Raw genomic sequence first — 27,033 nt, 5'->3', positions numbered from 1 at the left:
GGCCATTTTTTTCCGGGGGGGGGCAGATCCCCCCTTTTATGGTTCCATACCCCCCCCCCCCCCCCCAAAAAAAAAAAGGCATCAACTAATTATCGCACCAAAACACTCCTCTCTATTTACCTCTCACAAAATAAGCAGGAATATCACAAGTTCACAACTTTGCAAATTAATATGCTGGGATGATAGCGTGGGACCTATGTCGGCAGATAGCCAAAGTGCCAAACAAGGTAGGAATGCCAAGAGGAGACAATTTAGCAACAGTGCACCACGCCCCCCAAATTAAAATAGCAGGCATCCTTATTATATGCATACGTTTCCTAGGACCAAAGAACAATGTCACAATCTCACAACAACAATTTTCACCTGCTAGGTGTGGAGTTGTGGACACACACCATTTCGTGATGCAACTTACCAAATGATCCATCTCCATAGTACATAATCAGGAGGACCTCTAGTAATTTCCATTCATCAGATGGAACGCTTTTACCCTCGCAATGACAATCAGAGATATCAGCAGATCAGCTGCTTGCGGATCGCACCAGTGACTGTGAAAATGACGCGGGCGGCGGAGGCCGCCGAACCTCCGCGCTTCCTTCCATCATCTGAACGGCGCTCTTCATCGTAGGCCGTGTCACTGGCTGATTCTGCGTGCACCAAATACCGACCCTCACCATCCGTTCCAGTTCCACCTCATTGATGCATTCCCCAGCTGCCACTTGCTTCAAGTTACCCGATATCACGTACTCGTAGGCCCACTCAGAAATGTTGCATTCCTCACCGGCCAGCTTCAGTTCCATGCTCTTCTTGCAGCTTATCGCCTCGAGGAGCATGACGCCGTAGCTGTAGACGTCCACCTTCACAGTGATTGCCGTGTTCTTGCTCCATTCCGGTGCAAGATATCCACGCGTGCCTCGCACACCAGTGAAAGTCTGTGTCTGGTTCCCTATTAGCAACTTTGCCAGACCAAAGTCTGCTATCTTCGCCACCCCGTTGCTGTCAATGAGTATATTCTCTGGCTTAATATCACAGTGAATTATAGGGCAATCTATCTCCTCATGAAGGTACTGTAACCCCCTTGCAACATCCAACAAAATCGCAACCCTGTTGCTCCAACTAGGCACTGCATCTGACCGGAAGAGGAGGTCCGCAAGGGACCCATTTGACAAATACTCGTACACAAGCAAGCGGTGCATGCCTTCGTTGCAGAATCCCAGCAATCGCACCAGGTTACGGTGATGCGTCCGTGCAATTGCACGCACTTCCCGCTGGAACTCTCTCTCCCCATTTTCCGCCATTCTCTCAAGCCTCTTCACTGCAATGTCCATGTTAACATTGGTCAAGACACCTTTGAACACTGTACCATAAGCACCCCTTCCTAGCTCCTGAGCAAATCCATCTGTGGACAACTCCAGATCCTGGAAAGAATAGGAGCGAATAGCTATGCTCTCGTCATCAAATTCTGAGTCTTGCTGTCGTGGAGCCCTCATGTACCGCGATGGCAGCCGATGCTTGCAGAGTAGCATGGATGCTAAGAGCACAAGAAGTGAGAAAACAGTCAATGCAGCACCTGATATCAGTATGGAGACTGGGCCAGACCTTGTCCTTCTGAGAGAACCTTTGGATTCATAGGTGTAGACCTTCACAAATAGTGTAGTGTTGCTACCAGGAACCATCTTGCCATACCTCATAGGAAGCATCTGCTTTGAGCAGTAGGAGTCAAATCTTGCGACCTCACAAGCACAGTCAGATAGACAAAGATCCTTGCAAGCTTCAATGCTTGTTGTTTGTGGTGGAACAGCATATGATAAATCTGACCAGCTAGTGTTCTTCAACTCAACCATCGTAGGTATCGGTCTGATATCATCATTAGAGCTATTCCCTGTGCAGCCACCAGACCGCACCCTCCAGCAACCCTTCATGCTTTGGTTAGCACTTGAGAATTCAAAACCAGGGAGGCAAGAGCAGCTACTTTGCCCTTTAGAACTCACATGACAGAAGCTATTTGGACCACAAACGCCTTTCACATCGCAGCGATCACTGCTAGGCTGCAGCCATACGATTTCTGTCATGGGCGCCCTCCCCTGCCTAAAGAACACATGGGAGTAAAGTCGCAATATACCATCCGCGTCCAATGTCAGACGGAAGTAGACATTTGTGTCTGTGGAAGCTTTAGAAGATTGGTTTGTGAGGAACAACACCTTTGTATATGATGCTTTTTGATCGAACATCCATAGTGTGCCATTGGGATCCAAAAAAACTGTAAGGAGGTAGGAATTGCCAAAAGTGCCGGTATTCCAGTATGAGCTATCAGGATCGATTGCGTCAACAGGATACATCACAAGGTTGCCATCTAGCTGGTTGGAAAGGCGATACTTCCCCGTGGCATGGGAAGTATCAGATACACTTGAGAATAGCTGGCTACCTGGAAGTAGGTTCTGACCTGGTAACAAGGTGTCCGTCGGAGAAGCAAAGGTGGACAAAAGGACCTGTTTGTTGATGTCGTACAACACAAAATTGCCAGTGTCCATCATCGCAGCAGAGGCAGGCTGAGTAGAGGTGGCGAATATGAACTTCCCTTGGCTGCCCGCATTAGCTGGAATCCATTGAAGACCACCATAGGTTAGCTGAATTGAGCCACCAGAAACCGGGGGATCATCTCGGTTGGCAGTCCACACAATATTTCTGGATTCGCCGATGATGAGCCAGACTCCGATGGAGAAGCCTTCATCAACAGGATAGAAGCCAAAAGCAAAGCGCCCTGAAGGCGAGACCCAGCTTTGCACACCGCCTGCATCGATTTTGGATCCCAAAGGAATTTCAGTTTCGTTGGCCTGAGCAGCCTTGGCAGGAATAGCTCGGTTGGCGAACAGAATCAGAGACAGACAAAGAATACAAGGGGGCATTTTTCCCCCGGGGGGGGGGGGGGGGGGGGGGGGGGGGGGAGTCTTGTTTCTTGGGCTCTGCAAGATGAACTGACTGGTGCTCAAAGAAGTTGCAGCGCACTAAAGATGTTGGTGGTTCATAAGCGCACTAAAGATGTTGGTGGTTCATAAATCATGACAGTCGACCTGGTCCTAGTCGAAAGCATGAACTTAGTCAACGAAAAAAAGGAAAAGAAAGAGGAAAGTTCCAATTTTCTGGAGCCCCACAAGTCACATCAAGTGTAACCAACCATCAAAATACAGTTGCGAACTTCAGATGTTTTGAAACAGTGGCAACTCTAACAGGGAACAGTACTTATGGAATTTTCAGGTGATATAATTACATTCAGGTGACAATTAGACTCTTTGAAGAAGGAATTTTGCTATGTAACACAATATTAATGAACAAGCATCATAAAACAACGTTCTCAACAAGCCACGAACTCTTGCCTCAAGTGTTAATGGGGTAACACGATTAGTAACAAAATCAACACCACGTAAAAGCGTAAAACCAAGTCATGTGACTTTGTCAACTCACGCATGGTTCAAAACTTTATTGCAGAAAAGGGAGGTTGAGTTTGCCATCTTACCAAACATGCCCCTTGTTTACTTCACCCCCAACTCTCAACTTTGACATTATGCAAAAAGAAGATTCCCCATCACATCAAACTTGCGGTATATGCATGGAGTACTAAATGTAGATGAAATTAAAAATTAATTGCACAGTTTTGTTGTACTTTGCGAGACGAATCTTTTGAGCCTAATTAGTCAATGTTTTGACAATAATTCACAAATATAAACGAAACGCTACAGTATGCTACAGTACCAGCACAGTAATTTGGCACCTCCCAATTTGACCAACTAAACAAGGCCATGGATAAGACGCTGCCCGACTTTACTGTGACCTATCCACGGAAGATATTTGTATCAAGGTCGGCCCAAAATCAGAATGGAGTGCCGCATAAGAGAAGATGTTGAAATGAGGATCAGGCAATGTAGGGTAACTTATTTAACCAATCACTGAAATCTTAGAGACCCTAAAATTTTGTCAGACGATTAATCAACCGTAGGCAGAGGAATAGTTAGCCTACTCTTGAAGAAGGAAACGGTAGGGGAATTTTTTGAAATTGTGAATCGGCAGATATTGCCGAGTTTATATTAATGAATAGAGAAGGGGGTTACAGATCTAGATCGAAAAAATAAAAAAAGGACTGTAAAAAATAAAGCAATTTTGCTTTTACGGAACGATCGCTTCTCTATATGGCAGATATCGCCCAAGTGCCTTACTCCCGCTAAAATCCAACATCGTGCTTCCTTCTTGATTTTGTGAAGAAGTTGGTCCAAACATTTAAACTTCCACTGGAAATTTTTTTCATTGCGCTCCTTCCAAAGTTCCCATGATATAAGAATGATAAGGGATCTTAAACCCTTAAGAGGCGCACCAGTCATAGAACCTAATTGTGTCCACCATTTTGCTGACGGATGAAAAAGTAGACCAATCCCGTCTGGGTGGTACGTGGGTGGCTGTTCACTCGAAAATTTTATCCCAAAGTCGAATTGTGTAGCGGCAATTTGCTAGCAGATGCAACAGCGTTTCATTGTGCGTATGACAAAGCATGCATACTCTTTGATTCGGCCATCCTCTCGTAATTAGACGATCTGCGGTCCATAGCCGGTTTTGGAAAGCTAACCATGAGAAGAATTTGCACTTTGGCAGTGCCCACGTCCTCCAGATGAGTCGCTCCATGTCGAATGGTGCTGAATTTTGGAATTGTGCTCTATATGCCAATGTCGTCGTGTACTCGCCGTGTCGAGTAAGATTCCATGTTATGGAGTCTGGCACGCCCGGGTTTAGTTGGATTGTTCTTGTTCGGTCCCAAAGGATAGTGAATTTCGTAAGTTGTGTTGCCGACGATGAATTGGCCACGTTTACGTCGGATATACATCTATCATTCGCTAAGGCGTCCTTGACCGTCCGTTTTTTATTTCTTGAGATGTTATATACCGATGGTGCAATGTGTTTCGGTGTCTCCCCCTGTAGCCACGCCGATTCCTAGAATTTGGTCTTCTCCCCATCTCCTAAAGTGATGGTCGTTGCGGCTGCAAACAAAGCCTTGTCTTTTTCGCTGCACGGAGTTGGCATGCCGGCCCATGGTTTTCGTGGTTCCTTCCATTCATTCCAAAGCCAGCGGTGTCAGAGGGCTCTTGCAAACTTCTTATCCCTAATCCACCCAGCTTGGTCGGTTTGCATGCCGTGGGTCACGCCACGTTGCACTTTCCACCCGCAATTTGGTCTGTGCCCGTCCATAAGAAGCGTTTTCGTCGTCTATCAATTTCTTCTAGTATTGATGCTGAGCATTTAGGGCGGAGAGGTAATAGATCGGTTGTGAGGATAATACAGCCCAGACTAGAGTTCTTCTTCCCGTTGGGGTGAGTAGTTTGCCGGTCCAGCTCACTAGTCGGATAAACTCTGGAAGTTAATCTTGTGTAGTTTGCCCAGAGATAAAGGTAGTCCAAGGTATTTAACCGGAAAGTTAGTTTGGCTGCCGGGAAGGAAGCAAGGATGGTGTTTAGGTCAATCCCGTTGCAGTGTATGGGTGCCACCGAACTTTTGTGAATGTTGGTGCTTAGTCTTGTGACGCAGCTGAATTTGTCCAGTAGCTCCTTGGTGTTGCGAACATCGGCTTCTGTCGGATTGATGAAGATTACCGCATCATCTGCATGTAGCGAGAGTCTTAGGCAAGCATAGTTGCCTCAGTCCGGATAAGGCCCCATTTCGGTTGCTAACTGTAGCAGTTTCTGTAGCGGGTTGCCCTTGAACTGAAACTGAGTGGTTGTCCTTGATGTGAAGTTAAGGCATTCATCGGCACCTAGCCGAGCCAGTCAATGCACACACACGGATGAGTACTTCATACTAAAAGGACTAACAAGGGATTCTTCTGATGAACGAAAGCTGGATGAATTCTGATCCTGTACCTGGAGTCATGAAGGAACCAATGCTGTTTGAAATTCGATGGGTGTCCATGTAGCAACTGCGCTGAAGAGGCCTGTGGACAACGAGACCACACGATCAGCCCAGACCCAACCTAGCTAGCCTAGCTGATAAGCACACACTGAATCGATAACTGAGTTGATTACGTGTTCTCGGAGCCGCGATTTTGACTGGCTGGACTCACGCCCGCACTGCCGTACGAGCGATGGTGATGGTGACTTGTATTTATAAATTATAATCACAGGATTTGAACAGATGAATAAGCCAGAACCGAGATCTTGTTTAGTTCCCAATTTGAGAGTGTTAAAGTTGGAATTTTACCATAAATGTGCAACTGTAGCATTTCGTTTGTATTTGTGAATTATTGTCCAAACATTTACTAATTAGGCTCAAAAGATTCGTCTCGCAAAGTACAACAAAACCGTGCAATTAGTTTTTGATTTCGTCTACATTTAGTACTCTATACATGTACCGCAAGTTTGATGTGAGGAGAAATCTTCTTTTTGTATAGTGCCAAAGTTGAACATGACCCGAGTTGAGTGCTCACGAGCTCAATTGATCCATAAGGGTGCGTTTGGTTGGGAGACAATGTAGAACGGGACGGTCCCGTCCCAGTTTTTCGGGATGGGATGATCCCATTTCTTGTTTGGTTGAATGGGATGGGGTCGTCCCAATTTTTTGTTTGGTTGGAGAGATTGCGACAGACGGGATGAGCACCGTTTTCTCCTTCCGTTAGCACCGTTCGTGGGGCCCACCTGTCATACTAACCGCCGAATCTCAGGGGCCGGCCGTGCTCGCCCGCGCCGGAGCTCCCGCTCGCGCCGGGCGCGCCTGCCCGCGGCGGAGCTCCCGCCCGCGCCGGCCGCTCTCGCCCGCGGCGGAGCTCCCGGTCGCGGCGGAGCTCCTGCCCACGCCGGCCGCGCTCGCCCGCGGCGGAGCTCCCGGCCGCGCCCGCTCGCCCGGAGCTCGCCCGCGCAAACGGCGCGTGACGGGGGCGAAGTGGGATGCCCCCGTCCGCTCGTTTTGGTGGGATGGGGGCATCCCGCATCTGGAGGGTATATTCTCTCATAGGGATGTCCCCATCCCACCTGTCTCCAACCAAACACGGGACGAAGTGGGATCGTCCCGTCCCGTCCCACTTCGTCCCTCGAACCAAACGCACCCTAAGATGTCCACTTTGACGGGGGGCCTTTCTATTTATTTATTTAATTTCTTCCCTGCTGACGGGGAGAGAAGGGTCGCCACGCCGCGTGCCCGCGTTGTCGACACGGACAGCCGACGGGCGACGGCCGTACCCGGACGTGTGCGCGCTGGCTAGCAGAGCATCCTCCACGTGCCTACCGGGTCCCTCTCAAGTCTCAACCATCCATCATCCTCCGATTCGCTCGCATCCGCCCGCGGACTCCTTGCTGGACAGCTCGTGCCGGCCGACCACGGAGAGACTGGCGGCCGGGCCCATCTGGCGGGTGTGCGCTGGGAAGCGTGTGGACTCTTCGGCCGCCGCCCGTCACTGTTCCCTTCCCTTCCCTTCCCTTCCTTCCTGTGCGCCTCGCATTCGTTGCCGTTGCGTGGCTTTGTGGTGGCCAGGCCAGGAGAGCTACTAGTAGGGAGCAGCGAAGCAAAGCCACACGAGCAGTTGTTTTCTTCTCGCCCCTTGGTCCAGGTGACCGTTGCGCCTCCCGACCCACCGGCCCCTCCTTTTTAATTTCTTTCCACGAATCCCTTCTATCCCCGAGGGAAGAAGGCAATCAAGATCGGCTTGCCAAGGCAACGGCAGCAGGCCGGAGGCGTGCTCAGGCGGGGACACGGGGTGCGGGATTCCTTCCGCCACAGCCTCCTACTCGAGCCCAAGCAAACACCACACAGCTTGCAAGGCACGGCAAGCCGCCGGCGGGTTTCCTTCCCCACTAGGAAGATCATCATCCAACCCAGTCGATCCGGCGCCGCCGCCACGGGCGGGGCAGACACCACAGGGCAGGTGATACGCACATACCCTTCTTCCCTCCTCCTATCTCTTCTCTTCGAATCCATCCATGCCGCTCGCTCTGCTTCTCGCTACCTGCTCCGTTTCCGAACCGCAAATCCTCTCGTCTTTGCGGAGTCTAGGCATGCATACTGTTTTTCTTCTCTGTTTCTTCCCCCATTCACATGAGATGAGATTTCCCCTGTTGGTTTTGGATCGGATGAGCTTTCCTTATCTTTTTTTCCCCTGCTTAATTCGCCCATACCTAAAGGTGGAAATATACAAGTTCATGATTTGTTCCGCTGTCTACTCTGGTCGAATTGCTCCCTACTTCTCATCTCGAAAGCTCGATGCAGATGCCTCCGATTCGCATAAAATCCGCTGTCTTACCATCCAAGCCTTGCATGTGCAGTTTAGCAAATCTTAGTTGTTAAGTTACGCCGTTTTTTAAGGGTCCCTTTCTAATATGTGGGCAGAAAAGAAAAGATGTTCTTTTGCATTCCACCGCGAACCTCACTGAGCCCAATAATACGGCACCTACTGCATCGTAATTTAAGCTTCCTTATTTTTTCTGGAACTTATATATATCTCTTAAAAGCATGTCGGCAGGCAAATATTTCCCTTTGGTCAAATCCGCGCCTCCGACGCTTCGGGATGGCCGGAATATGGGTAGAGCTACCAGCTTTCCTCCGTTCACATGCCTTGTTCGCGTCGGAAAGCTTTCACAAGCGTGAACGGGGGTTCCATTCAGTACAGCAGCCGGCCTGGCCTCACATTTCAGTTATCAGTTCCTGTCCATGTGCTGTTGATGGGTCATAAGTAGGATTGCCATCGCCATCACCATGCATTCATTGATTGCTGTCACCTTCTCCACTGTGGCACTCAACAGTGTCCACATCATCAAGCAAATTTGATTGATTATCTTATGCTAATGCACTGTATCATAGACTCAGATCCTCATGCCAAATGCTCACAATTTGGCATAATTGGCCATGCTTTAGCTGAATGTGGGCGCCTAAGCAAGCACAAATCCATGTGGCTGTGATTCAGTCCCAGTGTTTTTTCTCACAAATATGCTTTCTCTTGGGGCATTATGTTGCTTCCGCGTCATATGGTTCATGCCATCCTTACATTGCACGGATATTTATATGCGCAGGTGTTAGAGTGAAACCATGGCTACAATCAGTGACATTGGTCTCTCCGCGGCTTTCAATGTACTGACTGCCATTGCCTTCTTGCTGGCATTTGCATTCCTACGGTTGCAGCCCATCAACGACAGGGTCTACTTTCCCAAATGGTACCTCAGGGGCATGAGAGACAACCCAATCTCCTCTGGTGCAGCTGTGCAGAAGTTTGTCAATTTAGACGCAAGATCATACTTGAAATTTTTAAACTGGATGCCGGCTGCTCTCAAGATGCCCCAGGATGAGCTGATTAACCATGCAGGCCTTGATTCTGTGGTCTATCTACGGATATACCTAACAGGGTACGTTGGACGCCTTTTTCAATCATTTAGCACTATGTGTGGAGCATATAGTTGGGCATCTTAGACAGTGTTATAATTTAATGTGCATATGCTTAAATGTCCTCTATCACTATTATTCCTGTCTTTCGATGTCTCTGCACTAACAGAATTTTTACTAATCACCGCAGGCTCAAGATATTTGTTCCAATTACGGCTCTGGCTTTTCTTGTTCTGGTCCCAGTGAATTGGTTCAATGATGCACTAGATGGCATGAAAAAAGTAGTCCACAGTGATATTGACAAACTTTCAATATCCAATATACCTAATGGGTCAAAGAGGTGAGTGGCATATCATAAACTACTTATTTTCGAGGCTTTGCACTTGGCTCCAAAGGTAGAGATCTGGCCGCAAATTTAATACTCTTCATGTTTTGTACAGGTTTATAGCTCACTTGGTAATGGCTTATGCCATCACATTTTGGACCTGCTATATATTGTTGAAGGAGTATCAAATTATCGCCAAGTTGAGGCTGCGCTTTCTTGCTTCAGAGAAACGCCGACCAGATCAGTTCACTGTATGATCTTTTAACTCTGCTACTCTTCTCCTGTATAGGCTTGGTCACTTGGATCAATACTTTTGCTTTTTGTTGCGTATCAAATTGAATAATTGAACAAATAAATACGCTCTGCCATAAGTTTTCAGTTAATCGCTTTGCCAACTCTGCACATGCAAACTTCGAGTTCTCCGCCATTATGTAAGAACAAAATTTTTGTTCAGATCCATCTATTACTTGGGTCTAAGACAAACGTTTCTTTTCTCGTTCTAGATATGTTGCATTCGACACTTGTAGCTTCAAATTCCACTTGTTTGTTTGGATCCTTTTCAGAAAGTCAACACATTTTTTTCATTTTGGGACTGTCTTTTACATAACTGGCTTGATAGGTTGATGTGCCTTTGGGTTTTTTAATTGTATGTTACTAATTTGTCTATGTGTTATAGGTCCTTGTGCGGAATATACCACAAGATCCTGATGAATCAATCAGTGAGCTTGTGGAACATTTCTTCCTTGTCAATCATCCTGATAATTATCTAAGACACCAGGTACCTTTACTAAACTGCAGATGTGGTTACCAGCCTCTGCATTTCTATGGTTTTTGCTCTTTGTAATTTATTTCAACCCATTATCAATGTGCTTAGTAAGGCTTTGTAGTTAGCATAATGCCAATATAGTTAGCGGAATATACCACAAGATCCTGATGAATCAATTAGTGAGCTTGTGGAACATTTCTTCCTTGTCAATCATCCTGATAATTATCTAAGACAGCAGGTACCTTTACTAAACTGCAGATGTGGTTACGGCCTCTGCATTTCTATGGTTTTGCTCTTTGTAATTTATTTCAACCCATTATCAATGTGCTTAGTAAGGCTTTGTAGTTAGCGTAATGCCAATATAGTTGCTCTTTTTGTTAGAACTCTTGTTTCTGCAAATTACTAGTGATTTAAAAAATAACTTGTGAAAATAGATCATATGGTCTGAAAATTTATGTCAATCTGCTGAGATTCAGTAGATCAGATGTAGAATGTCATGTACATTAGAGTTTTCTTTTGCTACTTCACAGTTCATGCATCTTCTTTTTGTCCCAGAAGTAGAAGTGGAGCCTTCTCTAAATTATTACTGGTTTATATTAGGGAAAGGATATTGATATGCCTTATTTCTCTGTAGGTGGTTTACAATGCAAATAAACTTGCTGATCTGGTTGAAAAGAAGAAGAAGATGCAAAATTGGCTCGATTATTACCGACTCAAGTATGAAAGAAATCCATCAGAGAGGCCTACCACCAAGGTTAGTTTACTAGAATAATTAGATGCCTATTTCTTCTCTATTTGCTTTTGAGTCTTGATTTCTTCACCTCTAAACTGGAATGTTGTATTATTATCTTTGCTTCTTTAGTTTTAATTTCTTGCCCTTTCTCTGAACTTTGATACAGACTGGCTTTCTTGGATGCTTCGGTTCCAAGGTCGATGCTATTGACTATTACAAATCAGAGATTGAGAAGATAGGGAAGGAAGTAAGTTGTAGCCTTAGCTTTATACTTCTTAATGTATCTTCTTATTTGACAGGATTTATATATTGTTCCTAGTTCTGTTTTCTTTGGTGCATTAGATCTTGTTTACAGTTGACATTTGGAATAACTTTAAAATTAACACTTCACGATACACAGGAAGCTGAAGAGCGTAAAAAGGTCATGAAGGATCCAAAGTCAGTTGTGCCAGCAGCCTTTGTTTCATTTCGCTCCCGTTGGGGTGCAGCAGTCTGTGCTCAGACCCAACAAACCAGCAATCCAACAGTCTGGTTGACTGAATGGGCTCCAGAACCTCGTGATGTTTACTGGAATAATCTGTCCATCCCTTTTGTTTCCCTCACAGTCAGGAGGCTGATAATTGCTGTGGCATTCTTCTTCCTTAACTTCTTTTATGTCATTCCAATAACATTCGTACAGTCTCTTGCGAACCTTGAAGGAATAGAGAAAGCACTTCCATTTCTAAAGCCCTTGGTTGAATTGTAAGTTTGCTTGTGCCAGTTCCTTAACTTTTCGGCATAACTGTAGTTTGACATTTTAGATGGTAATATTCTGCATGTTCTTTTGATGGCATTCCCTGATTTCTGCTTGTGAACTATTATGCAGACCATTGATTAAATCATTCATTCAAGGGCTTCTTCCTGGAATTGTTTTGAAGATCTTCCTTATAGTGCTTCCAACTATACTGATGTTTATGTCTAAGTTTGAAGGACTGATATCACAGTCATCTCTGGAGCGGCGATCTGCATCTAAGTACTATATATTCTTGTTCTTCAATGTATTTTTGGGGAGTGTAATTGCAGGATCTGCTTTGGAGCAGCTTCAAAAATACATCCATATGTCAGCAAATGAGTATGTTCTGTGCCTCCACATCCTATGTACTCAAACTGTATAAGACATAGTAGCACCGTACGGCTGCAGACTCGCAGTACACAGTTGAGTTGTCCCTTTGTTTATAGAGGTATTCAGGTGGATTCGGTTGTCTGTGAGGTTTATGTTGCGTTGATTATAGTTTTACTTTACTAATTGGTCTTGGGAAAAAAATAGAGAACATACTCGAATCAACAAATGGGTGGTGCTAGTGGGGCAGGGGTTGTCTTCTAATAGGAATCAAGAATTCACAAATCTTAAACTATTTTAGTAACAGTGTCCATTTTAGTAAGAAAAGGTTAGGAATTCATTGGTCAATGTGATAATAAAACTTGATGTAGAAGGTAGGCTGATTGTTTGGTGCTCAATAAATTTGGCAGGAAGACCTAATTCCTGAACTAGGATGGAACTTTGTTAGCATTACATACTATATTTCTGGAGCCTCTCTAAAACCGGTTCATGTTGGAGTGTCAGCTTATGTTTGTTTTTGTTACCTGGTACCAATTCCTTGCGTTCTCTTACTGTAACTAAATGGTGGTCATGATTTCCAGAGTGTGACAGTGTTGCTTCTTCTGCAGGATACCAAAGCTCATTGGTTTTTCCGTTCCAATGAAGGCAACTTTTTTCATAACATACGTAATGGTTGATGGTTGGGCTGGTGTAGCTGGTGAAATATTGAGACTGAAGCCACTGATATTCTTCCACCTGAAGAACTTTTTCTTGGTTAAAACTGAAAAGGACAGAGAAGAGGCAATGGATCCTGGCAGCATCTGCTTTGACTCATGCGAACCTAGAATACAACTGTACTTCTTGCTTGGCCTTGTTTACGCTGCGGTGACACCACTCCTGCTTCCTTTTATATTGGTATTCTTTGGGTTCGCTTATGTTGTCTACCGCCACCAGGTATGGGACACTTTTAAAGAGTTGACAAAAGATTCTGAAATTTTTAAATGATTTTGAAATTTAAATGATTTTGAAATTTTTCCTTGTCTGCTCGGCTTGTTGTGTCAGATAATAAATGTGTACAATCAGCAATATGAGAGCGGGGCGCAGTTCTGGCCAAGTGTTCATGGGCGTATTATCACGGCTTTGATCGTATCACAACTGCTGCTCCTGGGACTGCTGAGTACAAAAGGTTTGGAGGAGGCGACGCCTGTGCTCCTTGTTCTTCCTGTGCTGACCTTCTGGTTCTTCAAGTACTGCAAGCACCGCTACGAGCCAGCATTCGTGAGGAACCCGCTGCAGGTATTCCTCTCCCCATGACATCATGTGATGCATTGCGCGTGCTTTGTTACTGAAGAAGTGAGTAATATTCATGAACGAATGAACTGGATGGAACACAGGAGGCGATGCGGAAGGACACCCTGGAACGCGCTCGGGAGCCCAACTTCGACCTGAAGGCGTACCTGGCCAACTCGTACCTGCACCCGGTGTTCAAGGGCACCGACCACGACGACGACAGGTACTCGACGGTGGACGACGATGGGTGGATGGAGGAGGAGGTGCTCGTGCCGACCAAGCGGCATTCCAGGAGGACGACGCCCGCGCAGAGCAAGTACGACGGGTCGGACGGCCTGTCGTCTGTGCCCGAAAAATCATAGTAGATGCTGTATAGGCTCGTCTGCAATTGTGTACACGATGTCATCTCAAGTCTACTAGTCTCAGTAGTAGCTAGCCTGTACAGAACGAAAGAGGAAGATGCTGTTCGTCGCTTTGGTTGTTAGCTCAACCAAGATGAGGGAGAAAATGTTGGGCTCATTGAAGAAAGAATAATATCAACCAGGTCACCACAGTTAAATGAATCTGAATTTTTTTTTCGAAAAGCTTGCGGGAGCAATGCACTGTCATTTAAGAGGGAAAAATGAATCTGAATTAGTATCGACTTCTATATACATACATCGCCTAGCTTGCCTGCTACCATTCTGGTAATCAGGACAAAAAATAAAGAAAAAACAGTTGAGAGAACACTCCTTCCTCCCAAGAAAGCTCAAAATCTTGGGTCAGTCATGGAGCTGATGCATGGATCATCAGTCATGCGACCTGAGAAGCATCACGACGCATCGCATGACGATGTACATCCTGGACCTCTGCTCCTTGAGGGATCTGCTGAACCCCTGCCCTCCTCTCTGCTGCCGCATCCCAACCTTCATCTTCATCCTCAGCTTCCTTCTGCGACGAACCAACAATGGAGGGCAGAGCACGGCAACTGCCTGTCTGTGCGTGATCTGCTTCTTGTAATTGGAGAAGGCGATTAGTCTGCTGGTTCCGAGCCTCTGAGGGCCTTTATATAGCTAGCTAGGTTTAAGCAGATGCAGATCGCAGAGATACGGTTCCTCCCAGCAAAAGAAATTAGCAGCATAATGCAGGGCAGCCACTTGCATCAGGAGCCTCATGGCATCACTGGCAGACCACGCCGGCATGTTGCCGCACCATCAGACATGGCAGTGAAAACTAGCGCTTCTTTATGTATGTTACTGCCTGTCTCTCCATTGTTCGATTCCTCCTGTCGCCCTCCTCATCAACCAACCTCTCATCATCTCATGTGGTGATCATGTCATGCGAGCTATACTTATTAGTCGTAGCTGCTGCTAAGCTTCCTTTAACTCCGGTTAGATCGCTATAGTTTAATCAAGGTCTCTGGCTCCTCCTCGCATGGATCAGTCACTCTGCTGATGAAAAGGTCATGTGGCCATGCATCACGGCGCGCGTTTGCCGGGGCACGAGGCCTGGCGTGGCCCTGCCGGCCACATTCGCATCAGGCTCCGGCACGAGAGCTTTGCGAATCATGCAGGAGATACCCTGCTTGGTTACCTGCCCACGGCGAATATTTCTGTTTGATCTGCTGCTGCTCATGTACCATACCATTAGGTTACAGGCTTACAGCAAGTTGCATAGGAGGCACCACACCGTGGCCTGTAACTGCAGCAGCAGACAAGAGGAAGCTGTGTGGATTGTATATGTTATCACTCACGGTGAATGGTGTAAAAATTAACAGCTTTGCTGGATGGCTGGTTCATGCACCTAGAACTTGTTTTAGGAGTCAGAGAAATCTTCGCTTTATTGGGATTGGTAACGTCGGCTAAAGAGCTAGGACGCCTGCAACTCCTTGGGGTTCTTTCCCCTGTTGCAGCTTCAAACTTGTCAGCAGAGTACTAGAAGCTAGTATTAGGTATCAACGGTGGGAACCCAGCTTTAACTGAAATCATCAGGATTGCATTGCATTTATCAGGATGTCCAAACAGCCCGAGTTACCAGTGCAAATATAAAGATTAGGAAACTTCAAATTTTTCTGCAGAAACTGGAGACCTGAGGATAGCTGAAATTGTTTCATCAGATTCAGAAGGTAGCAGGCTTGCTCTCCTGCCTGTACCAGCTGTGTTGAACTGAGGCTCCCGTTTGCAGATGAAGCTGAAGCCACTGCATATAGCTAGATGCCTTGTTCAGTCTCCACATAGCAGGTCTGTGATGGTCGGATAACCATAATCTTCAGCTGTTCATTCTGCACCTTCTCTTACTGAAAGGAGTTGAAAGACATGGACAGACGAGTTAAGAAGCTAGCAGATAATGCATGCATGGAGATGTCACAGTTGGCAGCTTATGAGAATACATCCGAAAATAAAACTAGTGCTGAATGCTTATCTTTCCGTTGGAGATGTGTGCAAGACTGCAAGAGGATGCGGATTTTATGTATGAAGAATGAGCAAGTACATACATCACCCGCTCCTGCTTCCAGCTTGCAGGAGGTTTGCTGCTGGCCTTTGTTTTGCAGCTCCATTACATTGCAGGGTACTTGCATTGTTTCCGCCATTGATGCTGCTTACTCCATCGTCACTACTCGGCCAGCCATTGCATTGATCTGCAGGCAGGAATTGTTGTGTATATTGGGCGGAAGGAAGGAAGAAGGAATTGCAGGCGGCGGGCGATGCTTTATATTACTAGTGCTGATCGCAGCTGCGAGTGCAATGGCTGCTCTTCGTCTACTCAGTCGCCTGCAGTGTGCAGCGGCGACTAGATATTTAGATTAGCGAACTGCGAAGTCATCATGGACGGCGCCGCGGACTTGGGAACATGCATGCATGAGGGACTTGAGGAGGGAGGGAGGAAGGAAGCATTGGGCGGGCGGCCGGCGCGAGATCCGCCCGACACGGCGTGCGTGGCCGACAAACTTAGCAGATGCCGAGTCTGCTGCTGCTTGATGAGCCGCTGGCTTGTGCGGTTGCGCTGCGCTGCGTGCGTCCCATGATGCGTGCTGCATTGCTGCTCCCTGTTGTTGTCTGAGGCGAGCGAGCTGCCCACCACAGCAAGAAGACGTCCATCGAGGCCCGATCTGTTGAGCCCACGGAATGAGGGAGGAGGAGGAGGAGCAGTAGGACGACGAGGCCCAGGAAAACAGGAACTATGGCCCATCTCGCCCATGTGCTGCTGCTGATGCTGGGCTTGGGGTCCCCAAAAGTCCAAACCATCATCAATCGCGTGTATTATGGCTGCACGCGTACATTCCATGGACCCCTGCTAATGCCAGGCGTGGGGCATGCATCTTATCCCTAAACTATATTCACTATGCCGGCCGGCCACGGATAATCTGGGACCGGAAGCTATCATTATTGTCTACGGCTCCAATATGCGCTCGCCATCCAACGGTCGAACCGTCACAATCCCGGCCCACACCCCCCCTTCCTGTTCTAGAACACCGCACGGTCTTGTAGGAGTGAAAAACTCAGAACAAAAGAGAGCCCACTATGATTCACCCCCTATCAAAAGGTGTCGAATAGGACCTCGACGATCCGCAAACAGTGTTCGAGAATGTTGACTCGAATGGAACCTCTGCGATCCACGTCCACCAAATTTTCGAGTAAAAAAAAACAAAGGAACGCCTTCAAAGAGATATGACGTTGAGATACTATTGTCTCCGATCCGAAGAGACGTGGTTTTCCCTAGAGATCCCAACAAGATGGGAGAAATAGGACACGCAATCTGACAATACTTCCAACAAGGATGGTGACAAACATATTTTGTTGGCCAGAACTCACAAAAAGCTTCTGCACCTCCGCACTACATCCACGATGACCAAGCAATAACGTGATTGATGATGAAGATCGTTTGTGGCAGCGCAAAAACTGCAAATTAGCCGCCGACAACTAGATCCACAAAGCATGTTGCCCAGCCGTCATCCGCCACCTTGCATCGCGAAAAAGTGGATTTTTACTCTCGCATGTTGCAACGCGGTCCATCCCGATGCGCGCGTTTCGAGTGAGGATCCGTGTGGACATGTCTTTACCAAGTATTTCATTTGCATAGCCATTTTATTTTGCATTCTGTACTTTGTACTACTCGTGTGAATCCATGTAGGTTGAGATACTACTGTTCCCTAGAAAACCCACCAATAAGATGGGAGAAACAGGGCACACAACGCGACGAAACGCTGCCAGCAAGGATAACGGCAAACGTATTTCGTTGAGCAGCACTTATTATAAGGTCCGCACCTTAGCAAAAGCGTATTTGGTGACGAAGATCATTTGTGGTGGCGCAACACTGCAAATTAGCCGCCGATAACTAGATCCATAAGCATGTTGCCCGCCGTTATCTGCCACCATGCGTGCGTCAGTGCATGTACATGGCGCCCATCGCTATGCCCCTCGCGAGCCAAGATCTCCCCTAAAATATGCATGGATCCAAATCCAGAGAGAGTCAACTCTTGTGTTTTCTACTCCTATTTGCATCGCTCTTGCTTGATTGACCAACATGGCTCAAATTGATAGAGCGAAATTCAACTGTGCAGAGCGAGTGGAGCCGGGGCAGGCGGGCAGCTAGGTTTCTAGTTACAGAGAAGCGCGCCTCAGGTCTCCTTTCTTTCTTTCCTTTTACATTGCGGAAGGACAGGGAAAGGAAACAAAACCTGAAAACCTAGGAACTGGCTGCCTGTACCGATGCTTTGTTGATTAAACAAGGACTAATTGACCTGAGCACCTGGCCTGGGAGCAAACATTACCAAGCACCGAAGGAGAGAGATGGCCATGGCATCGTCATCGCATGCATGATGGTGTTGTGATCAATGGTCCATGGAGAATCCTTTGGGAAGAACAAAGAAAAATAAAGAAGGATCAGCGGAAGGGATCGGAGTTCCGTCGTTCCGAGTCCAAGAAGCAAGGACGCGAAACGTGGTGGTTGGGACGGGATGATGGGGAAGAGTGGAGAAAGGCCAAACCAACGGCCGGGGCAACAAGCGAAACCAAAACCAGCCGTGGTTTCCACAGCACGGCCCACAGAGCGCGAGGAGACCGGAGGCTGGTGGTCGTTGGCTGGGTTCCCCAGAAACCGGGGCAGCGGCATACCGGGGCGGGGTGGATGGTGGGTGACGCCACTGCTCGCTCCAGGGTTTTGGTTTCCAGAAAACCAGGAGCGGAGCCAACCAGAAGAAACCACCCATCCCGACGGATTGATTCCTGGGCCTCCTGTCTGTCCTGGGTTGGGAAAGGCCGGCGGTCAGTGATGTGATTGGTGGGGAGCCAGAGGAGGATTCCTCCGGTATGATGTGATCCGGCCGTCCTTTTCGCTTTCCCGGCTCCCCCACAAGGTACGTGGCGATCTGCCGCCCCGCCCCCGGATGCTTTGATCCTAGTACGGTTCCATTCCATCAGGACGTACTGTGCTCATGTGCTGTCTCAATTGCCTCTGAACTAAACCCAGACGATGTATTTAATGGGTGTTTGATACAAGTGGAGGTTTTCATATCCTAATTAGAAGAATTAAATATGAGCTAATTATAAAATTAACTGCAGAACCCTATAGACGAATTTATTAAGCCTAATTAATTCATCATTAGCAAATGGTTATTGTAGCACCACATTGTCAAATCATGAACTAATTAGACTTAATAGATTCGTCTCGCGAATTAGATTCCATATGTGCAATTAGTTTTGTAATTAGATTATATTTAATACTTCTAATTAGTATCTAAACATCTGATGTGACATGTCCTTAAGACGCTGGATCCAAACAGTCCTTTAGTTGAAAAAATTTCAAAAAAATACTTAGGTCCCGTTTGAATGTTACTAATTAGAGTATTAAATATAGACTAATTACAAAATCTATTTGCGAGACGAATCTATTGAACCTAATTAGTCCATAATTTGACAATGTGGCGCTACACTAAACATGTGCTAATGATAGATTAATTAGACTCAATAGATTCATCTCAGGAATTAATAGATTAATTAGTTTTATAATTAGCTCATGTTTAGTCCTCCTAATTAGCCTCCGAATATTCGATGTGACTAAAATGGCGTGAATTTTAATCCGGACTAAAGATCCAAACACCCCCTTAGTTGCAAAACAAAAGGTCCTTAAATCCTTTTAAAAATTATTAGAAACATTTTACTGACCCAACTAGTCTACGAGAGTTCGCAAAACAAAATGCCTCAAAAATGTTTCCTCGGACCTAACTAATCTACGAAAATTTTGAAAAATAATTCCGAAAGCCTGTTAGTTCCGCCTATGGATAAACATCAAGGCGCCTCTGGTACCCGTAAGCCGTAACGGCCCATCACACAACCAAAGGGACGCTGGAGTATAATACGTTTCTGCGACAGATAATAATTAGAAAGGTGACGACAAGTTGGGTTTGTTAATTCTGTTTTTTTAGAAACAAGCAAGTGTAGGCACGCACAGTTCCAAAAGAGAAGAACACTAATCAGCCGTCGGTATCCAAGCTAGTGGTTTCGAAAAAAAAGAAAAAGGAAATCCAAGCTAGTGGGGTGGGGTGGGGGGAGGGGGGGTGGCGGGCGTTTAATCATCTGACGTGGCTGCATTGCTTGGGGCGTACACCACGCCACGCCACGCCACGGCGGCAGGCAGCGGGGAGTTGAAAACCGGGCGGGCGGGATCCAAAACCGTGGGACTAGCCGCCCACTGTATTGGCGAGGTGCATGCACCCCTCCGGATGGTTGGGATTAAACAAAGACACCAGCTCATGCGCCCTGCCCACGGAAACCATTCTATAATCCCGTCCATCACAGCAGAATCCTCGGACCAACGCGGCTTCCCTCCCCCGCCCCGTTCCCAGTTTCCGGAAGCAAAACCACTGGCGCCGCGCCGTCCCACTCATCAAACCCACTGCCCCCCGCCTGCCCACGGTCCCTGCCACTGCCACGGATATATACGTAGATTGCATCCTCTTCCTCCTCCCCTCGATCACCATCCTCCATTGCCAAAGCTCTCGCATCGATCGCCACCCACCACCACATCCAGAAGAAGAAAGAAGAAGAAGCAGAAGCAGTATAATGAGGCTGAGCTGCAACGGGTGCCGGGTGCTCCGGAAGGGGTGCACGGAGGCGTGCACCATCCGGCCGTGCCTGCAGTGGATCAAGGCGCCCGACGCGCAGGCGAACGCCACCGTCTTCCTCGCCAAGTTCTACGGCCGCGCGGGGCTGCTCAACCTCATCGACGCCGCGCCGGGGGACGAGCAGCGGCCCGCCGTCTTCCGCTCTCTGCTCTACGAGGCCTGCGGCCGGATCGTCAACCCCGTCTACGGCTCCGTGGGGCTGCTCTGGTCGGGCAACTGGCACCTCTGCCAGGCCGCCGTCGAGGCCGTCCTCAAGGGCGCGCCCATCGTCCAGATCTCCGCCGAGGACGCCGCCGCCGCCAGCCCCGCGCACCTACACAAGGCCGCCGCCTGCTACGACATCCGACACGTCGCCGCCAAGGCCAAGCCCGCTCCCGCTGCTTCTTCTCCTGCGGCGGGGGCGGCTGATGCTGCGGCGGCGCCAGCCTCGTCGTGTCCTCCGGCGGACGACGCCCAGAGCAGCAAAGCCGGCGGCGGCAGCAGCCTCCTCCACAAGGTCGCCAAGCCCGGCCGCACCCGCTTCAAGCGCGCGTCGTCGTCGTCGTCATCGAAAAGGCAGGCCCACAGCAAGCCGCCTTCCGATACGGAGGACGACGGCCACCATGTCCACCTGACAGCGGACCACGCGCCCCCCAGCCGCGCCTCGTCCGACGACGACACGCACCACCAGGAGGTGTCGGCGGCGTCGCTGGACACCGACGCCTCGCACGTCAGCCAGGCCGAGCAGGCTACGACCGTGGCGGGAGAGGAGGACCAGCACCAAGAGCAGCAGCAGCAGCAGCCGGCCGGCCTCGACCTCACGCTTGGATTCGGATCGTTCGCGCCCTTGGCCGCAGCGCGCCCGCCGACGCCACCCACCGTCGCCGGCTGGAGCGCCGCCGACGAGCCAGGGGTCGTGGGCTTCCGGTTCCTCTAGGCTCTAGCAAGCGGCACCCTCGTCTCTTTGTAGAGGCCGGTGTGTCAGACAGACAGACAGACAGAGATAGCATAGAGGAGCGTTCTAGTTGTTTTTGAATTGGGAACAAACTCAAGTTTTTCCCCCACCCCAATCCATTCCTAGATTTAGGCCAAAAGAGAAGTAAAACTCCTTAATTGTTCAAATTAGGCTTCTTTTCCTTTGTTTTCCTTTCTTGATTGGAACATGACACCGTTTTTCTGTTTTTTTTCCCCTGTGAATGAAGAAGACGAAGAAGCAAATTGAAACAATTCAATTTCATTTCATCAACTCTGACATTTGTAGCAATATGCCAATATATTGCCTAGTGCTGCAGTGGCAGTGCTAGATCGATCGATCGATTGGTAGAGGCGACTGACTCTTGAGTCTCTGACTGACTGATGAATCGTGCACACTGCACCGCATCTGCATTGATTGATACATGCCTTGCCTGATGCCGGAAATGGATGCCGCTCCCCTTTTGTCAGTGCAGCATACATGTAGGGTCACCAAATCCAGCTTTGAGGAAGATCCTTCTCCACTCGTGCTCTGAGCCTCTTTGCATATCATCGTCTGCCCTGTATTCAACAACCATGTCTATTATGGACTAGGGTGTGCTCCAACTCCAAAGCTGGAGGTGGCCTTGGAGCAGCTCCTCATGCTCGCTCGTCTGCTGCTTACAACGGCCACGGCGCCCAGCAACTCATTTCGCAGACAATCTAGGAAGTTATCTCAGCAACTGGAAACATCTCTAGCCCAAATCCCTTGGACGGCGATACAAGCGCCCAGTTTCCTTTCAGATGTAGTATATAAGGAGAGATCGAGAGGCGAGATCAAACATCAAAGCAATAATAATACTCAAATCGTCGGCATAGAAATGGGACATGCCTTTTTACCCCCCAAATAATCATCCTGCTGCCTAGCACTAGTTCACAGGGAGTCCAAAATTCATCTAGATGCTTACTTGTAGTGTGCCAAAGTACACCATGAGCGTTTCATGCAAACACAAGACTTGTCCCACATGACAGGGGAAGAAGATTCGTATTCAGACGCGTACGTGGGTGCTGCTCTATCAGCTCTCGTCCATGGGATCGTTTCCGCCGCCTCGCTTGGGTTCCACATCCTTGTCTCCAGACGCGGAGGAGGATTCTGCTTTCGCAACTGAGTCTTCCAAAGCCTCCAGGAATGAGACCACTGTAAACTTATCTGCCATAATGACACGCAAATAAAGGATCTTCAGATACCAAAAAATTGATGCATATTGCAAAATTCACAAGATAAAGAAATATCATGGATGGTTGACATTTAGCTAATTAGCTCTTGCTGCCTAGACTTTATGCATATAAGTCACTGAGCAAATCTCTTTTACTTTGCAAATAGCAAAATAGCAATATCACAAGCACCCTACATGTAAAAAACAAATCTATAGTTGAGTCTGTGAAGGGGAAACAAAAGGAATTTACATTTACTAGGGTCAACTCCAAATTGAGCAAGATCTATTTGCCCAGTCCGTAGCACCTGTCAGACACAGACAAACATCAAAATCAGCATACCACTGGAAACAAATGACATCACCACATAGCACATGTAAATGGTAAGGGTGAGTAACTAACATGGGTGAATGCATCTAGTTGTTGACGCAAAGGAGGACTTTGGAGAAGCTCAAGGATATCACTGGGGGTCCATGAGCCCTGGAAATGCGCAATTGCCATAAAATTGAGTGCAAGGATTACTTCAACTAAAAGCCAAGGTAGCATCATAACAATACAAACCTCTGGAAGATGTGATGCCAATTGTTCAATGGGCAGGTTCTCAATTAATGGCAAGACCAAATCAGGCTTCAAGATGTCTCCTAGTCCTAGTCCTACAAACACCAACCAAAAAAAATTATAAAAGAATTTGGTCAATGACAAGAGCGCATCAGTTTACTATGGCACTTACCAGCATCAGGGTCAGCTGCAGCACCTGATATACCAGGAGAATGTAAGTAAATGTTTCGGAGAAGCATATAGAACAGAAGAAATCAAAGGGACTAGTTTTCAGCTGGTACCTGATGGCTGCATTGCACTGAGTATTCTCTGCAGGTCCTCCAAGCGTACAGGTCCAGCAGCAGATGTCACTTCACCAGCCAGATCAGCAGTCATGCTCTGATCAACTAAATTCCCAGCTCTGACAAATAAATGAAGAAAAGGTATAAGAGAAACAAGACGGTAGAACAACATTTATAGATAGCATAGGTAATCTTGGTGCAAATGAGGCAAAAATGAAAACCACATTCTAAGAAAAAACTTAATGTGTTTGTTCACATAACCCCAAAAATATTCATGATGCAAAAACAAGGGCAGTGAAATCAATGGACAACAATATTCAGCCAGATAACGAAGATGCTAACATTGCTTTTGACACTGCATTGAGCATATATATTAATACATGCAGTTTCTATTGCCATGTACACACAGGATTGTAGGATGTCAATGCAACAATGGATTTACATACCTGGAAGAGATATCATCATCAGCTGTATCTTCAGACATTTCTGCTTCGATAGGCACTGCAAGATCTGCCTCAGCATCTGCACAGAATACTACTTAAGACCATCGATCAAGAACCAAAATTAGTGCTGAGGCTCCCAACATTCAGAGCATACCTAGTGGCCGATTTATGTAGGCGTTAACTTGGATGCAAATCTGGGAGTCCCCATCAGCATTTGGTTCCTGAATAGAGCAAAATGATAGTCAACCATTGAGAATGTTGAAAGGGTTACAGCTTTCACAAAAGAACTTCTACAGTTCCACACATAACTGACCTGCATCCAGAAGAAAAATTTTCTGTTGTCGTGCTTGAACTTCAAGATGTAAACCCTTCCAGAAGATTCTGACACCTAATGATGTGATGTAGAGTTTATCAATGAAGCATAAAAGTTCAATAGAATGAAATTGGAAAACATTTCAAACTTGGATTAACATTACTCAATACCTTCTCGAAGACAGCCTCATCAGGAAAGACAATTTGATCCTTTGAAAGATGGAATCAAGGACATACAACACTACAGTAATGATCTGGTACGAATAAAAGCAGGGAAAAGTGGAGGCATATCCAAGTTCAAAAATTCAAGTCCACAGAAGGACCATACAAGTCCAAATATTTATGACAGGCATTTTCTGCAAACTAGGATTTCTAGCAAACTGAGAATTTCTTTGAAGTATTCCAAGCAACTGAAAATCAGAATAGAGCAAGAAGTGCCTACAAGTGCAAGAGGATACATCTTCAACTATGTTCTGTCCGCGATCAAGCCACTGAAAATGGACTAAGCCTTCTTCACCCTAAAAAGAGGTTTTACAAAGAGCTGTGGTGAAATCCCAAGAAATAAATGATGTAACTAGCTTATTAAGTTTTATTGGCAGTGAGCTTAGTATAAGTTTTGAGTATCCATACCCTACCAACACGGACAAGCCCCTTGCGTGTGTCTGGAACCACTCGTGTCCCCTCAAGAGACATCTTACCCGCACGAAACTCACACATGACATCCTGACAAATACATCAACGAAACACATTAATCTACATAAATTTAACAGCTTATTATGTAACAACAATGCAATGAGATTGAACATTTTAAACACACAGAGCATTCAGATTTTGACAACTGAAGATTTCAGTGCTCTTTCATTGAAGTAAAACTCTAGGCACTATCCATGAAGAGGAAAAAAATGCAAGACTGAACAAATGCAGATATCAATACCATCCAGCTTACACAACACAAGGCAAACTGTTCTTTTCATTTTCCACATATCCCTGACTAACATTTAACTCAATGTATCCAGTCTGAAATGAAAGCAAACATCACAAGCAATGTATTCACATGTTCAAGTACCCTATGCAGCAGCAGAAGCAGCAGCTGTGGCTTCTAAATTTGCATATAAGTAACGTAAGTTCGGTGTCTGTAACAGGGCCCAAGAGCCCATGTGTGAGCATATACGTACTCCATAGCAGAGCGATGATGTAGGACAATCTATATATTGTATACCAAAAATAACTACACTAATATAGAACTTGAATGGGTAACAACAGGGTTGCTCTGCTGATAGGAAAGCAATGAACTTGCTACAAATCGCTATTTAATAAATTGTAGCTGATAGGAATGCAAATATAAAGTGAAAATATTGCTGGTATCAGTTCTGTGGAGAGACCATGCTAAAAAACAACTGTTAAGTGGAAATCACCAAAATAAACAGGATACAAAGAACACAAGTGTGATAACAAAAAAACTTCTGCATAGAGTTGAGTACTAGGTCACAGAAACAGTCTGCAAACATGCTTGTGCCGAATATAGCATGATAGAGCTGTTGGTTTATAACAAGAATCACAAAGTTGGCACTACAGATAGAGCAAACATACTGAAATCCTTCTGGGTTCAATCTGAAGCCCGTGCTAAATAATCATGACAATAGAGGCAGCATTGGAAAGCCAGTATTTGCAGAAGCACAAAGCGGAAGCATGAGATATTTACCTGTAGAGGTTCACTGCTCTCCATCGACCAAAAAAGGGGATCACCGCAAAGTATACGCTCTACAAGAATGCAAAGGTACAAATGAGTAGAGTCGTCAGCAGTCAACTAGGTCAGGCAAGTTCGAAGTAGCTTATGATTTAAGCTTTAGAACAGCATTTGTTTCCTGCATCACAGCTACGATCAGTGAATGATACACACAGCAAACTGGGAGTAAATGCTAGTAAAAACCTACACATATCCAATAGAAGCAGTTTAGGTGCATGCGTATGTGTTACCCTTCCCGGAATGCGGAAATAGGCACTTCACTCATACGTTAGATATATTGTTTAGATATATACTCATAAGAGAAACGGCTAATGAATCTATTGTTTTTCGCATTATCAATCCCCTGGTAGCCAATCTACCTAAAAAAATCCCCAGCATGTCCACTGTAGAGATATTCAGGGCAATAAAAGCCGGCATTGCTTAGCATTAGCAAGCTTGCGAGTCGGGGCTAGCACACGCACGGGCTCGGTTGTTTAAGCTTGGGGATGACAAATCAGATGCGTTTGCTTCGGTCGCGGCGGAATAAACGCGAAATCTTATCGGGCATAATACGAGATGCCAAACTATTGAACGCAGCACAAAATCCGCAGTAAACTTGGACGGATGGAGCTTCCAACTGAGCGAATTCTCAGTGAAGGGGGAAGAGCCGCTAGGGCTTGCTTCGCTTACCAAGAGCTTCCTGTACCACAAGCCTGGACGGATCAGAAGTCCTCTCCGCAGCAGCCCAGCTCGGTTTTAGCAGAGGGGGAGAGAGAGAGGGGAGGACGACGAGAGGAAGGGGAGGCGGCGGCGGTGGCGGCTTGTGGGTTGGGGACTCTCGCCTGTCGCGGTGTCGCCTCGGTCGGCTCTCGGCTGATCCCTGGGGTGGAGTCGGAGAGAAGAAGAAGCAGCCAGCCAGACAGGCCAGCCGGGCT

At 46.9% G+C, this 27,033-nt stretch overlaps 4 protein-coding genes and 1 long non-coding RNA gene across 5 annotated transcripts; 2 read left to right on the top strand and 3 right to left on the bottom strand.

Moving 5' to 3' along the window:
- Positions 1-276: 276 nt before the first annotated feature.
- Positions 277-2,912, bottom strand: LOC101765129 (G-type lectin S-receptor-like serine/threonine-protein kinase LECRK3). The gene has a single exon (XM_004963478.3). The coding sequence runs from the start codon at positions 2,901-2,903 to the stop codon at positions 519-521; it is 2,385 nt and encodes a 794-aa protein (XP_004963535.1). The 5' UTR covers positions 2,904-2,912; the 3' UTR covers positions 277-518.
- A 4,606-nt stretch (positions 2,913-7,518) lies between these two features.
- Positions 7,519-14,115, top strand: LOC101785619 (CSC1-like protein At3g21620). Its single transcript, XM_004960925.4, has 12 exons — positions 7,519-7,891; positions 9,033-9,362; positions 9,530-9,679; positions 9,780-9,915; positions 10,341-10,442; positions 11,065-11,184; positions 11,330-11,410; positions 11,564-11,904; positions 12,029-12,274; positions 12,871-13,195; positions 13,304-13,537; positions 13,636-14,115. The coding sequence occupies exons 2-12, from the start codon at positions 9,049-9,051 to the stop codon at positions 13,891-13,893; spliced, it is 2,307 nt and encodes a 768-aa protein (XP_004960982.1). The 5' UTR covers positions 7,519-7,891; positions 9,033-9,048; the 3' UTR covers positions 13,894-14,115.
- Positions 14,116-15,483: 1,368 nt separating this feature from the next.
- LOC101786020 lies at positions 15,484-16,415 on the bottom strand. Its single transcript, XR_001163654.2, has 2 exons — positions 16,005-16,415; positions 15,484-15,806 (listed from the first exon to the last, which is right to left on the bottom strand). It is a non-coding gene; the product is annotated as an uncharacterized LOC101786020 (long non-coding RNA).
- Positions 16,416-20,261: 3,846 nt separating this feature from the next.
- LOC101785213 (LOB domain-containing protein 41) lies at positions 20,262-21,854 on the top strand. The gene has a single exon (XM_004960924.3). The coding sequence runs from the start codon at positions 20,572-20,574 to the stop codon at positions 21,547-21,549; it is 978 nt and encodes a 325-aa protein (XP_004960981.1). The 5' UTR covers positions 20,262-20,571; the 3' UTR covers positions 21,550-21,854.
- Positions 21,855-22,400: 546 nt separating this feature from the next.
- Positions 22,401-26,993, bottom strand: LOC101784817 (26S proteasome regulatory subunit RPN13). The gene is made up of 14 exons (XM_004960923.4): positions 26,789-26,993; positions 26,075-26,133; positions 25,003-25,095; positions 24,831-24,890; positions 24,544-24,582; positions 24,374-24,448; positions 24,215-24,281; positions 24,064-24,139; positions 23,618-23,736; positions 23,509-23,532; positions 23,340-23,431; positions 23,181-23,258; positions 23,031-23,085; positions 22,401-22,773 (listed from the first exon to the last, which is right to left on the bottom strand). Exons 2-14 carry the CDS (start codon positions 26,096-26,098, stop codon positions 22,640-22,642), a joined length of 936 nt encoding a protein of 311 aa, XP_004960980.1. The 5' UTR covers positions 26,099-26,133; positions 26,789-26,993; the 3' UTR covers positions 22,401-22,639.
- Positions 26,994-27,033: the final 40 nt, after the last annotated feature.

The sequence above is a fragment of the Setaria italica genome, chromosome III (assembly GCF_000263155.2).
Source record: "Setaria italica strain Yugu1 chromosome III, Setaria_italica_v2.0, whole genome shotgun sequence".
Classification (NCBI taxonomy): Eukaryota; Viridiplantae; Streptophyta; class Magnoliopsida; order Poales; family Poaceae; genus Setaria; species Setaria italica.
This window is presented reverse-complemented; position numbering and strand designations above follow the sequence as displayed.

Coding starts and splice junctions, on each gene's coding strand:
- LOC101785213 (XM_004960924.3), top strand. CDS start 20,572: ATGAGGCTGAGCTGCAACGGGTGCCGGGTGCTCCGGAAGGGGTGCACG.
- LOC101785619 (XM_004960925.4), top strand. CDS start 9,049: ATGGCTACAATCAGTGACATTGGTCTCTCCGCGGCTTTCAATGTACTG. Junction 11,411..11,563: donor TTGAGAAGATAGGGAAGGAA/GTAAGTTGTAGC, acceptor CACGATACACAG/GAAGCTGAAGAGCGTAAAAA. Junction 13,538..13,635: donor TCGTGAGGAACCCGCTGCAG/GTATTCCTCTCC, acceptor GATGGAACACAG/GAGGCGATGCGGAAGGACAC.
- LOC101765129 (XM_004963478.3), bottom strand. CDS start 2,903: ATGCCCCCTTGTATTCTTTGTCTGTCTCTGATTCTGTTCGCCAACCGA.
- LOC101784817 (XM_004960923.4), bottom strand. CDS start 26,098: ATGGAGAGCAGTGAACCTCTACAG. Junction 24,583..24,830: donor GACAGAACATAGTTGAAGAT/GTATCCTCTTGC, acceptor CATCTTTCAAAG/GATCAAATTGTCTTTCCTGA. Junction 24,449..24,543: donor ATGAGGCTGTCTTCGAGAAG/GTATTGAGTAAT, acceptor TCACATCATTAG/GTGTCAGAATCTTCTGGAAG.